The sequence below is a fragment of the Balaenoptera ricei genome, chromosome 9, assembly GCF_028023285.1.
Source record: "Balaenoptera ricei isolate mBalRic1 chromosome 9, mBalRic1.hap2, whole genome shotgun sequence".
NCBI lineage: Eukaryota > Metazoa > Chordata > Mammalia > Artiodactyla > Balaenopteridae > Balaenoptera > Balaenoptera ricei.
In genome coordinates this window covers 52092856-52107010 of record NC_082647.1, presented here as the reverse complement: position 1 = coordinate 52107010, position 14155 = coordinate 52092856, and the positions used below count along the sequence as shown (strand labels likewise).

Genomic DNA, 14155 nt, shown 5'->3' with positions numbered 1-14155 from the left:
TTAAGCTCAGAAAATTATTATAACTTAGTTTCCTTAGGGAAGAAGGACAGAGTCCTAGATGGAAGCCTCTTGGGAAATACTTATTTAAACCTTCAAATGAGTTTGTGATATGGTTCAGGCTTAGAGATTATGGTACCTGCCCTCCTCTTGTTTCATTGGATTTGTTGTGAGAATTCATGTAATAACATCTGTAATGGATTTGGAGTTCTTGGGAGAAATTCAGAATTTTAAATAATAGGGTTATTGTATATAGTACAAGTTAATATTAGTCACAAACTTTTAAGAATACAGTCGACTAATAATTCATGAGTTTTTACGTATACATTGTGTATCTGCAGAAGATGACAATTATGTAATTTTTTTAAGGTAAGATTATTTTTTAACTGCATTTTTGTTAGCTTCAAGTTTTATTCATTTTTAATATTTCCCATAATTTATCATGTTACTTTGTGTGTTCCTGGAATGATTTAATGCACAGAATCAAAAATGAGTCCTTAAAAACACTAGAAAGTGAAGGAATGATGATATCTCATTTCTAAGGTAAGAATTTAAAAGCATGGTTTGCACTACTTCTGCAATACACTGTACTGCTTTCTTTAAAATAGTCTCTCTTTTGATAAAAATAGAGCTAGTGTACTTCTGCTGGCTGAGATCCTAATTCTGACTCCTGACCATGTGGCCTTTGATAAAATTTATATCTCCCTTTAGTTTTAACATTACACTTGTTAAATAAGGCTAACTTAATATTTGTCTTCACCTTAAATTACAAGAAGTAATTTATAACTCTGATGTGGTAAATGCTAAATTGGAAAATCCTTATTGAGCTACTTGATCTGTTTATTCACTCACCCTGAGGTTGCTTATCTTTTAGTTCTTTTAAAATGTACCTCTTTTGGAGGTAACACAGTGATTGGTGCACACCATTCAGAAATTCTACCTTCAGTTTTAAAACAGCTCTGAGGATGCATTGATAGTTCCAGCCTGGAAGAGGATGTGTTCTGCTCTCTTAGTGGTCCTGGTCAGGAGGTCTTGAGTTCAGAATCCTACTCTAAGTCCAAACCTTTAGCAAATCCTTGCGACCTTGACCACTCACAAGTCAAACAAAATTTAAGTAGGCAATCCACAATTTAAGTAAGCATCCGAAGACACTCTGATGTTTGCCCCTTAAAGCTGCCCTACCTTATGCCTGAAGTTTATCACTGCAGCCCTATTGTTTAGTGTAAGTTTAAAAGGCATCTGTTTCTTTAAGAGGGGAAACACATTCAGTTAGGTCCAGTTAGGGGACCTTGAATCCAACATGAATGCATTTTAGGAGTGTTCTCTAATTGCTTCAGGGCCATTGGCTGATACTGTAGTGCTATGATAAATCTGACTTGCCTCCACATGCCAAAGTCGGTCAGAAGTGACAATTTTTTTTTTCCCTACCAGCTTTTACTGTTTTCTAATCTCCAGCACAAACTGAATGAACACATCTACAGGTAATGTAAATGCCACTTACAACTTGACAGATTAAATTCCTCAATGCTTGCAAACTTGTCTTGAGTCCCATTGAACAGGTATTGTCACTACCACAGAGTAGAAGCCAAAAGGTCTTATTTTAAAAGTTGGAGATAGATGTCTTTACTGCACTTCAGCAACAGCATGCCAGGGGTAGAAACATACAAATATGACAAGCCATGCCTGAAATTTGACCTTCCTCACATCAGTCCAGGTGGCCTGGGAGCTTGGAGGACGAGGGAAACTCCTCTGCTATGTATTACTAACCCAGAAGTCATTACCAGTTAAAATGTGTGGTTCTCATCTTACTCTTAAATAGGAGAGGCAGGCAGTGGTATGAGTAACCTTACTTTGGAGACATAAACCTTGTTCTGGTAAACATGGTCCAACTGAGAGATGCCTTAGTCTTTTCAGTAAAACCTGATTTGAGGAATAGCTGATCTCCATCTGTAACTGAAATACAAGATACATATTTCCTTTGGCTGTGTGTCCACTTTAAAAAACAGCTGCTGACTGCTGTTTTTTCAGTAACATTGATTTTTAAGAAAGTGGTGTCTTGGATTTTGCTATAGAAGAATGAGCACTGGGGTTCAGCAGCTGGTATAATTTCCACGTTATGTTAGCTCTGTTAGAGCCCATGATGAGAATTTGATGTGAAGACTTTGAGGGACTTTTTTTCCATCTCTCTTGGTATATATTTATTTTGAACACATATGCATGCTCCTTTTAACCTCTGGTCTTTGAAATGATTGTAGAAGAGACCTTTTTTGTTTTTGTTTGTTTTTTAATGGAGGGCAAAATGCTTGTTAGCAACCAAAAAATCAAAGCTGAACAAGCTGCCAAAGTAAGTTTCTGGTGAAAAAGTTGAAAAGTAAAATTAATTGCTACTGCTTTCCAAGTAACTGTATTACTAGTTCCTGTATAAAAGAAACATTATTGCTGTCCTTGTATAAATAAAATTTTCCTGCAGTACAGTTAAGTATTGATTTCTCAGAAACTGTCCCTATAATTTTTTTTCACATATTTCCATATGTTGTCCAAAATGAAAGTTACTGAAATGTCCAATCTGTGAGATTGCATACTCCTGGTAAAATATTTTTGTATATGTAAAGAAATAAATATTTAATATTGGGAAAATGTAGTGTTTCATTTATAGGTAGAACTAAGGCTTGGAGATAATAAAATACAGAGAGTATCAGATTAGCTTCACCAATTTCTTTTAAATGCTAATAGTCTTTGTTAAAAGCCTCTAATGTTATTTTAGATTTCCCCACCAAAACAGATCAATTTTTCACCTGCCTCCCTTTTTTCACAAGGAAATCCTAATTATTGTTTCATCTATCCCAGCCCAAAGATTCCGTGGCTTTCAAAGACGACTTCCTCAAGGAAAGATTTCCAGAGACAGGGAAGGTTAAAATACAGGATCAAGAAAAGACCTCTAAGCTTAGATGGCATGGAATACTAGGACCATTTCCCAGCTAGCCAAGAAAGAGAAACCCTGGTGGGAAAGACAATGCCTGCTGTGGCACACACCTCAGCCCTGAAGCCTGCGGTGAGAAAGGCAGGTGGACCCACCAGACTGGCCAAGGGATGGAGGCGTGAATGTGGGTGAGTGCAGGAAGCCTGCTTCCAGAAAAGGTACTTTGGCAACTCTTTCCCAAGCTAGTTTCCAGGTTTCTATACCTCATACTTCAGAAATTGCTAGTCTAGTGTATTTCTGGTATTTCTGAAAGCATTAGTCTTTTAATTGAAGTATAGCTGCTTTACAATATTGTTAGTTTCAAGTGTACAGCATAGTGATTCTGTATTTTTACAAATTATATTCCATTATAGGTTATTACAAGATAATGGGTATAATTCACTATGCCATACAGTAAATCCTCACTGCTTATCTATTTTACATATAGTAGTTTCTATCTGTTAATCTCATATCCCTAATTTGTCCCTCACCCCTCCCGTCTCCCTTTTAGTAACCACAAGTTTGTTTCCTATGTCTGTGAGCCTGTTTCTGTTTTGTATATACATTCATTGGTATTATTTTTTAGATTCCACATGTAAGTGATACCATATAGCATTTGTCTTTATTTCACTAGGCATAATACTCTCTAGGTCCATCCACATTGTTGCAAATGGCAGTATTTCATTCTTTTTTATAGCTGAGTAATACTCCATTATATATATATATATACATCTTTTTTTTTGAATTTGTGAATTTTATTTATTTTTTTTATACAGCAGGTTCTTATTAGTTATCTATTTTATACACATCAGCGTATACATGTCAATCCCAACCTCCCAATTCATCACACCACCACCACCACCCCCCGCTGCTTTCCCTCCTTGGTGTCCATACGTTTGTTCTCTACATCTGTGTCTCTGCAAACCGGTTCATCTGTACCATTTTTCTAGGTTCCACATATATGCGTTAATATACGATATTTGTTTTTCTCTTTCTGACTTACTTCACTCTGTTTGACAGTCTCTAGCTCCATCCACGTCTCAACAAGTGACCCAATTTCATTCCTTTTTATGGCTGAATAATATTCCATTGTATATATGTACCACTTCTTCTTTATCCATTCGTCTGTCGATGGGCATTTAGGTTGCTTCCATGATCTGGCTATTGTAAGTAGTGCTGCAATGAACATTGTGTCTTTTTGAGTTATGGTTTTCTCTGGGTATATGCCCAGTAGTGGGATTGCTGGGTCATATGGTAATTCTATTTTTAGTTTTTGAGGAACCTCCATACTGTTCTCCATAGTGGCTGTATCAATTTACATTCCCACCAACAATGCAAGAGGGTTCCTTTTCTCCACACCCTCTCCAGCATTTGTTGTCTGTAGATTTTCGGATGATGGCCATTCTCCCTGGTGTGAGGCACCTCATTCTACCTCGTTGTAGTTTTGATTTGCATTTCTCTAATAATTAGTGATGTTGAGCAGCTTTTCATGTGCTTCTTGGCCATCTGTATGTCTTCTTTGGAGAAATGTCTATTTAGGTCTTCTGCCCATTTTTGGATTGGGTTGTTTGTTTTTTTAATATTGAGCTGCATGAGCTGTTTATATATTTTGGAGATTAATCCTTTGTCCGTTGCTTTGTTTGCAAATATTTTCTCCCATTCTGAGGATTGTCTTTCCATCTTGTTTATGGTTTCCTTTGCTTTGCAAAAGCTTTGAAGTTTCATTAGGTCCCATTTGTTTATTTTTGGTTTTATTTCCATTACTCTAGGAGGTGGATCAAAAAAGATCTTGCTGTGACTTATGTCAAAGAGCGTTCTTCCTATGTTTTCCTCTAAGAGTTTTACAGTGTCTGGTCTTACATTTAGGTCTGTAATCCATTTTGAGTTTATTTTTGTGTATGGTGTTAGGGAGTGTTCTAATTTTATTCTTTTACATGTGGCTGTCCAGTTTTCCCAGCACCACTTATTGAAGAGACTGTCTTTTCTCCATTGTATATCCTTGCCTCCTTTGTCATAGATTAGTTGACCATAGGAGCATGGGTTTATTTCTGGGCTTTCTATCCTGTTCCATTGATCTGTGTTTCTGTTTTTGTGCCAGTACCATATTGTCTTGATTACTGTAGCTTCGTAGTATAGTCTGAAGTCAGGGAGTCTGATTCCTCCAGCTCCGTTTTTTTCCCTCAAGACTGCTTTGGCTATTCGGGGTCTTTTGTGTCTCCATACAAATTTTAAGATTTTTTTGTTCTAGTTCTGTAAAAAATGCCACTGGTAATTTGATAGGGATTGCATTGAATCTGTAGATTGCTTTGGGTAGTATAGTCATTTTCACAATATTGATTCTTCCAATCCAAGAACCTGGTATATCTCTCCATCTGTACACCACATCTTCTTAATGCAGTCATCTGTTGATGGGGACTCGGGTTGCTTCCATGTTCTTCGCTATTGTAAGTAATGATGCTATGAACATTGGGGTGCATGTAACTTTTCAAATTAATGGTTTCATTTTTTTCCAGATAGTGGGATTGCTGGATCACGTTAGTTCTATTTTTAGTTTTTGAGGAACCTCCATACGGTTTTCCATAGTGGCTGCAGTGATTTACATTCCCACCAGCAGTATACAAAGGTTCCCTTTTCTCCACATCCTCTCCAACATTTGTTATTGTAGGCTTTTTGATAACAGCCATTCTGACCAGTTTGAGGTGATACTTCATTGTGGGTTTGATTTGCATTTTTCTAATAATTAGCAGTGTTGAGCATCTTTTCATGTGCCTGTTGGCCATCCCTATGTCTTCTTTGGGAAAATATCTATTCAAGTCTTCTGTCCATTTTTTGATTGGATTTTTTTTCTATGATTGAGTTGTATGAGCTGTTTGTATAGTTTGGATATTAACCCCTTGTTGGCAGCCTCATTTGCAAATATTTTCTCCCATTCCATAGGCTGCCTTTTTGTTTTGTCGATGGTTTCATTTGCTGTGCAAAAGCTTTTAAGTTTAACTCGGTCCCATTTGCTTATGTTTGCTTTTATTTCTTTGGCCTTGGGGGACTGATCCAAGAAAATACTGTTATGCTTTATGTCAAAGAGTGTTTCACCTATATTCCAAAAAAAATAGGTTTTACGTAAAGTCATCCCTTGGTATGCATGGTTGGGCATCCGTGGATTGTATAGTACTGTAGTATCTATTGGAAAAAATCCCCATATAAGTGGACCTGTGCAGTTCAAACTCATGTTGTTCAAGGGTCCAACTGTGTGTGGTTCATTCTTCTATCTTATACTACCTGTCAGTTTTCTATCACTGCAGTAACAAATTACCACAAATTTAGCAGCTTAAAATACAAACTTATTATCTCAGTTCTGTAGGTCTGAAGTCCAACACAAGTCTCACCAGGCTAAAGTGAAGTTGTCTCCCAGGCCCTGCCCTGGCTCTTACCTGCAGGTCTGGAGGAGAATCTGCGTCCAGGCTCTTGCATGTTGTTGGTGGACTCCAGTTCCATGCAGTTGTAGAACCAAAGTCCCCACTTCCTTGCTGGCTGTCTGACCGACTGCTCTCTTGTCCTTGAACTGGCCCCCTCTGTCTTGAGAGCCAGTGACAGCACTGAATTCTTCTCATGCCTCATCTTTCCTGCATTTTCTGTGGCCAAATCCCTTTCTCACTGACCCTTCTGCCTTCTTTCTTTTAAGGCTCCACCCAGATAATCCAGAATAATCTGTCCATCTCAAGGCCCACAACCTAAAAACACCTGTAAAGTCTCCGTTTGCCAGGTTCTAGGGATTTATTAGGTCATGAACACATTTTAGGGGCCATTATCGGGCCACACCACACCAGCTAATCAATCATGTCAGCATTTCTTCCTGTATCCGTTTATGAGACAGAAGTGGTTGTGGAAATATCAGAGTTAAGGTGGTTGTTCTGTTCTAGGAAATACTACTGTATTTACTGTTTTCTGTGTATTCTGGGATACTAGAACTTGTTTCCAAATCTAATTATTAAAAGAAGTATGGTTCTGGATCTCAAGCAGTAAATAAACATACATTTAAAATTAATAATATTTAATGATGAGGAAACTAGTTAGTTAGAAGAACCTTTTGAAGGCCCAATCTCACCCTCACTGGAGTCCAGCACTACTTACTACCTCACCCACCAGATCCCAATGGGGGTCTGCTGTAGCAGCATAAGGCTATATCTTTTTTTTTTTTAAACATCTTTATTGGAGTATAATTAATTGCTTTACAATGTTGTGTTAGTTTCTGCTTTATAACAAAGTGAATCAGCTATACGTATACATATATCCCCATATCCCCTCCCTCTTGCGTCTCCCGCCTACCCTCCCTATCCCACCTCTCTAGGTGGACACAAAGCACTGAGCTGATCTCCCTGTGCCATGCGGCTGCTTCTGGCTATATCTTTTTCAGTAGCTAATGTCTAAAACACAGTCCAGCAGGATAACTGGCCAGTCTTAGGACAGTTGTGGAAACAGACAGATTGCCTTAGTTGCTGTTTGATGTAACCCAAACTTCCAGCACTTGCTTGGATGATGGCATCTTTTCTTTCTGTCTTAAGCCTATCTTTAGTTTTTGATGTTTTGGGTTTTCTGTTGTTGTTATTTTTAAGACATACAAAATTCTAACAGGAATAGAAGGGTGAACCACTACCCCCAGTGCCTCTTGCCCCAACCTCTAAATCCTTTCCTGTTTCTAGTGAACTCTTAAATGAGGGTTCCCATGCATTGTGATACATGTATATCTGTTTTTCACACAAGTAGATTCATATCACACATTCTGTCTGTAGTATGTTCTTTACACTTACTTCATTTCAGAAAACCAGACAAGAGGCATGTATAGTACCACCATCTTAACACAACTATCTTGACTTTTGCATGTTCCTTTCCAATTTGTGAATAAGGTGCTTATTTTCTATGTTGTTGCCACCACTCTGTGTCCTTTTTTTCTTATATATCAATCATAAGTATTTGCATAATTTTGTCTCATTTTAATAGAGGTCATGAAAGGGTTATTTTCTTCATTTCTTCCTTATTAAGCATTCATTAAAATCTCAAGTGCAGAAAGGGAATAAGTAGGTGATGCTGAGGTAAAAAAACAGGTACTGAGTGAGTAACACACACAGCATGTTTCTCTCTAACAACTAACAACTGCTTGCCCTCCTGCTCCTAAAGTAAGACAGACATTCTAGCAGTAGGTCTCAGCAACTTCTTGCTAAGGGAAAGCAGAAGTGGCTTCAGAGCCCCAGTGGGTATTAGCAATGGCATCGGGAGCACTCAAGAGACAGTCCTGGCTATTAATAGAAGGGTATGAAAGCAGAATAAAGAAGAAGAAGAAAAATACACACAATTCAAAGTTTCCTTTGATACAAATGTAGTATTTTACAAATTAAACAGCCAGAATGCATGGGAAATCCACACATTGCTCTAGACATAGGATCAGTACATTCATCAAAGCACGGCAAAGTCAAAATGGATAGAGCTTGACCCTAAGGAACAGTGTCCTGCTGAGTCTTCTGCTAAACAATAACCTCTGTACTCTAGTGGCATTTACAGTTCATTTTTCAATCAATCAATCAATGCATAGCATACAGCACATTCAAAATGGAGCCTTCTATGAAGAGAAATTCCTCCCCACAGCATTCACAAATTTTTGGATCAAAGCATCAGCCTCATCTATTTTTGTTTAACAGGAAGTGGGAACTAGATGGACCCATTTTTCTGCAGAGAAAAGGTCTGAATGTACTCTGACTTACAATTCTCAACCCTCCTCCAGCTCTTTATGTGCTGGGGTCTGACTCGGACACCGGGTTACCAGCACCAGAGGCCCTCCTGTGAAAAACACACTGTACACAGAGTACCTGGTGGCTAAATTTGAGGCGATTCATATGCAAAAAGTCACCACTTATTAAACTGTTCAATAAATTCATCTCCTAGATCAACCTTTAACGTGGTGATCTAAGCCCCAAAGGCAGTATCTTAATGATGCTGAAAAATACCCAGGCTTGGCTGATAACAACACGTACAGGCAGACCTCAGAGATACTGTGGACTTGGTTGCAGACCACTGCAATAAAGCGAGTCACACAAATTTGTTGGTTTTCCAGTGCATATAAAACTTATGTTTATACTATCTTATAGTCTATTACGTGTACAATAGCATTATGTCTAAACAATGTATATACCTTAATTTAAAAATACTTTATTGCTAAAAAATGCTAACCATCATCTGAGCCGAGTTGTAATCTTTTTGCAGTAGTATCATCAAAGATCACAGATCACCATGACAAATATAATAATAATGAAAAAGTCTGAAATACTGGGAGAATTACCAAAATGTGACACAGAGACACAGTGAGCAAATGCTGTTGGAAAAATGGCACCGATAGACTTGCTCGACTCAGGGTTGTCACAGACCTTCAATTTGTCCAAAAAAAAAAAAAAAAAGAAAGTGCACTATCTACAAAGTGCAATAAAACAAGGTGTACCTGTAATCCACATAGGACACTGTTACTGTGCTCTGCCCAAAGCACAGAGTCCATTCAGGCTTATATAAAGAACCAGTGGGAAAACGTTAGGGTCCTTCCGGGTGGCAGCTTTCACGGAAGGTTGCAGTCTCTCCAGGTTAATGTCAGCTGAGGCAAACAGACGCTGCACGATCCCAAACCTTTCTGTATCTTTCAGTGGAGCCAAGACTGGGTCTTCAAGATCAGACACACCATCATCAGACAGAGCATGGAGCTGAAATGACACATGTAAACAAATCCACCAAAAAAGGTTATAGGAAATCCACATCATTGGATAATAATGTTAGCACGTCTAGCTAATTATGGGGGGAAAATTAAGTTGTTTACATTCCCCAAATAGAGCAGGGAAAACCCTTAAGCTGTAACACGATATATTTGGCCCAGGCCAGGACCTCCACTTCCCCTGGAGTCCTCTGACCAAATCCCTACTCTCTGAACTCTATCTTCTACTGGATCCACTAACTCCAGTAGATTAGAAAGGTCAGAATATAACTTTCTTATACACACAGTATGTAAGGTTTGGTTTTTTTATTTTAATTCACCTATTAGAATGTCTTACATGTTTGCATGAACTCCTCAAAGGTAGGTACCATGGTTTACTTAGTGATGCTTCTTGCCTTAAGAACCTCTGCCCTTGCTCTTCCTTCCACCTGCGACATCCTTCCTCCAGAGCTCCCCACAGAACTTTCCTTCTCATCTCTGAGCTGTTGGTTGAAATGCCACATCAGAAGGGCCTTTCCTAATCCTCTCTCCATCGAGCCACTCGCTACCCCCTTATCCCAGCCACTATTACATTATTTGTCTTCATATGCTTGCTGTTTCTGAAATTATCTTCCTGACATTCCCTGTTTACTCTGTTTATTAAAACCTAAGCTGCCCAGGAGAGCAGGGACCTGGTCCGCCATGCTTACCTTATACCCTGCCTAGAACACTGACCCTCAGTTGAACGTTAGTTCTTCAGAGAGGTCACATCAAACACTGCTCTAATTGCAACTGCTCAGAACATGTGAAACTTTGCTTTTAGGGTCTTGAGCAGTGCCTCTGACACAGTTGTTTTTAATCTTTAGTAATTACAAATTTGCCAGTAGATTGGAATTTTAAACAGGCACTCAGAACCAGATCAGATTAATAATGTAGAGCATAAAATTTAAAATAAAAAATGAAGCCTTATAAGGTATGCATGAATTTTAACTGAATCTGAAGGGAATCCAAAAGAATTCCAAACATGTTCTGAGCACTGATAATCTTTCTTACTAAAAGTAATAAGCAACTTGCCCCAGGGGCTGAAGGGCAGCACTCATTTGCATATAAAGGAACTTGTGTGTCTGTTATCAAAATCAGCCTTACACGTCTACACCTTGTAGATTCACCCAATGCAACTCACACAGTGTAACCACAGGTTTCCCGTTACCACGTGGCCTAGACTGTAAACTGTAGATGATGCTTTAGGGAGTGGATCTGGCCTGCTTCTTTAAGCATGAGCACCACATCCGGTGATTTAAGAATGAGCTCCACTGGTGCAGCACAGAGGGCTGTGTCCTGGGTCTGGTGGAGAAGCACCCAGCAACATCCTGCCTTCTTCTCTGAACATCTGCCAACCCCAAGTGCCCAGAGGCACTTCTTGGTATAAGAGAGATTACAGTCACCCAAAGAGGGTGGGGTGTGAAATTAACATTCCCTCCAGATGATTCTAACTCACTTTCTTACCAGCTCTTTCACCAGTTTGCAAATGTGTTTGTTAGTGTATCTGACGCTATTCTTTCAAAAGCCCTTCAGCAAGCCTCTCAAAGTTACTCTGGCCACCAGACAAGACAAGACAGGCATGCAAGGAGACTTTTGTACCCTGCTCTAAATAAATACCTATAGGAAACATAAGATACCCAAATTCCTTCAGGAAGCAGGAGCCTTGCGGTCCTAACAAACGTTGTTATGAGCTCTAGGCGAGATTAAAGACCTTCCTGAGTTGTCTTCACATAAAGAAACATTACTTCTTTATGTTGAGCAGCCCACAAAGGCAAACAGATGACTCTATGGGTGGGTAGTTTTGCACCAAGGTAGAATACCAGCTGTGCTGGGACTCCAAGTGCGTCCTAATGGCTACTCCCAGAACACCAACAGAGCAGAACTTGGAAGCAACCCAAAGATCAAATCCTAGAGCAGACCTGCAGGGAAGATGACAACTAAGTGTGAGCTGGTTGGGAGAGGGAGTTAGTTAGTTAGCTAATGCAGTCTCGGCAGTATTTTCTTTTTTTTATATACTTCCTGAATGCAGTTGATGACTTTGTAAATACATGGTGAGGGCTGACTTGGGAAATGCTAAATACTTAGTTGCTGCAAAAGGGAGCTAAGCTAGAAAGCAGAGTTACTGTCGTTGCAGACAATTAGATAATGATACGTATTGTTTCCATAACCAAACTGCGCCATCAGCCTTTACCCTCAGCTGGCCGCACCACCGTGGCATGCTGGCTCATTTTCAAGTAGTTCAGTTTTTGTGGTCAAAGTACAAGAACACAGCATTCCTCTGCACAGGTAGAATCTGCTTTCGGTTGTGAATGACATCTAAACTGCCCCTTGGAATGAAGCCTTACTGCAGTCTCTGGAATGAAGCCCTCTGCCGTCTCTGGCCCTGCTCCCAAATCAGGAAGATGAAGATAGTAAATATTTGGGGCCTTGTGGAAAGATCCACAGGGCTGTGAAGGGCAGGGACAAAGTCCCCTGGGACACGATGTCCTGGCTGAGCTACCGTCACCTCACCCGTTCATGTTTCCATTCCTCACTTCTCAGGTGACTCCCGAGTCCCATGTAAATGTCTTTGCTACACCAAGAAGTAACAAAGGCACTAACCACAGTGCTCAAAGTTCCCAGAGTAGATGCATAACAAACTGCAGGGTCCTATCTAGGCAGTCTACCCCGATACCTGCTTCCCAGATCTGGGAGCAGAGCTCTGAGCTTCGGTCCTTTGGGTCTACATAGCGTGCTGGCCTCAGCCCTTAGTAACCAGGCCTCAAGATAACCTAGCCGGGTATCCTCTGCTTGTCTGCCCTAGGCTGAGCAACACCTGCAGAAGCTACAACTGAGGAGCTGCCCCAGCCTATTGATGGTTCCTTCTATTGATGACCCAATTTGTAATTTAAAAAGGAAAAGCTTAACCTTGACTTTCAGGGCTAAGCTCATCATTACCTAACTCTTGCTCTTGCCATGGCATTTCCTGAGGGCATGAAGCTAATGATATTCCTAGGAGAAAATGAAATGTCTTCCTGAGACAAAGCAGTCCTCTTGAATACCTCCCTGTTGAATTTGATGCAGAGCTGAATCAAACTGGTCCAGCCACAGAACTACCATTGCAAATAATGTGGTGTCAGGCCCCTTCCCTGCAACACTGCACCAAGCCTTGGCCAAAATTCTCTCCAAAAAATGCAAAGATCATGAGATTTGGAGTAGAAATATAAGGTTTGAGTCCTAGCCCTGCTAGCAAGTTCTTCAAATAACTCCTTTCCCTCTGAGCCTTAGTCTTCCTATGGGGTGTGTGATGGGGGCAGGGTGTAAAAAAGAGAGAGATTAATAATACCTGTTTTAACCTATTTTGAAGGGCTGTTGTGGATGAGAAAGCCTAGCGAGTTTTATCAGCTGTTAGGTGTCCATCTCCTCATCATTTCCCTGTTCCTGCCCATCCCCAGGTCCTCTCTGGGAGGTTCTTACCAGGTGGCACAGTGTAGGAATAATCTGGAGCTTACAACAAGTGCCCAGCAGAACTGCTGCATTATCTGGCATTTCTGCAGGAGAAAAAAAAAAAAAAAATCAGTCACCGTCAAAAAGCACCCATGGAAACAGAGCCAGCCCCTGAGCTGTACCTAATTTATATATCCTCTACCAGTCGGGCAGAGGATAAGCTCAGTAATTGTAGAATAAATGAATGAATGGGGCTAAACCGGCAGCAACGGCCTTTCAGAAAATAGATGTAGGGACCAGGTAACCAGCTCTGTGTTCACCAGAGGATATTTCTTACATGCAATTTGCCAATCAGAAAGAACGGTACAGACTCAGGGAAAAGTGAATCAGCATGGAAAAGCAGAAAGAACCTGGGGTTTGGTGACAGAAGAGCTATGTTTGAGCGCCACTAAATATTTGGGAGCGACCTTGGGTATACCTCTCACAGCACGTTTCCTCATGTGGGTACTATAGATTTTCTTTTTTTCTGCCTATGTCAGAGAACTATGTAAACTATAAAGGGTTATACCTAGGTCACTAATCATTTGGGGGAGAAAGATGTAATGTGGTCTAGTCAAGGGGTGGCACAGCAGACCTGCTGAGCCCAGGACTGTGCAGGGCCCCCTGGCCCACGGCTAGCTCAACACAAGGGTACCAGTGGCAGAGAGCATTGGCACAGAGCTGTATAAGGCTGGGGGCTGTCCCAGAAGGGTCCTGCCAAGCCCCAGGAAAAGGAAATCCAGATCAGTGTTAGTCAAAACCAGTTTTAAATACCTCCCAAGGTAGAACAGATGCAGTTGCTAGAAGGACCCAATCCCTTGGGATACAACCTTTGCACTGAAAAGGCAAAAGAGAAAAGAATCGTCTGCTCCATCATCTGGCACAGGGAACACTCATGAACCCCTCCATCTCCTGCATTAACTAGCAGCCTTATTTATAAATGGCAGTGTGTTGCTGAGGCTGTGGCC

The 14155-nt window shown here is 40.4% G+C and overlaps 1 protein-coding gene across 6 annotated transcripts in view; it reads right to left on the bottom strand.

Annotated features, from left to right (window-relative positions):
• Positions 1 to 14155, bottom strand: part of GSDME (gasdermin E) — a 110227-nt gene that overhangs the window by 19336 nt on the left and 76736 nt on the right. For all 6 annotated transcript variants that reach the window (XR_009505026.1, XM_059933771.1, XM_059933775.1 and 3 more), the window contains 2 exons: positions 13179 to 13252; positions 9441 to 9693 (listed from right to left, as the gene is read on the bottom strand). Coding sequence is in view for 5 of the 6 variants with exons in the window: in XM_059933771.1 (XP_059789754.1) it covers positions 9463 to 9693; positions 13179 to 13252 (305 nt within the window). In the remaining variant the exon portion in view is untranslated. The remainder of the gene's footprint in view (positions 1 to 9440; positions 9694 to 13178; positions 13253 to 14155) is intronic.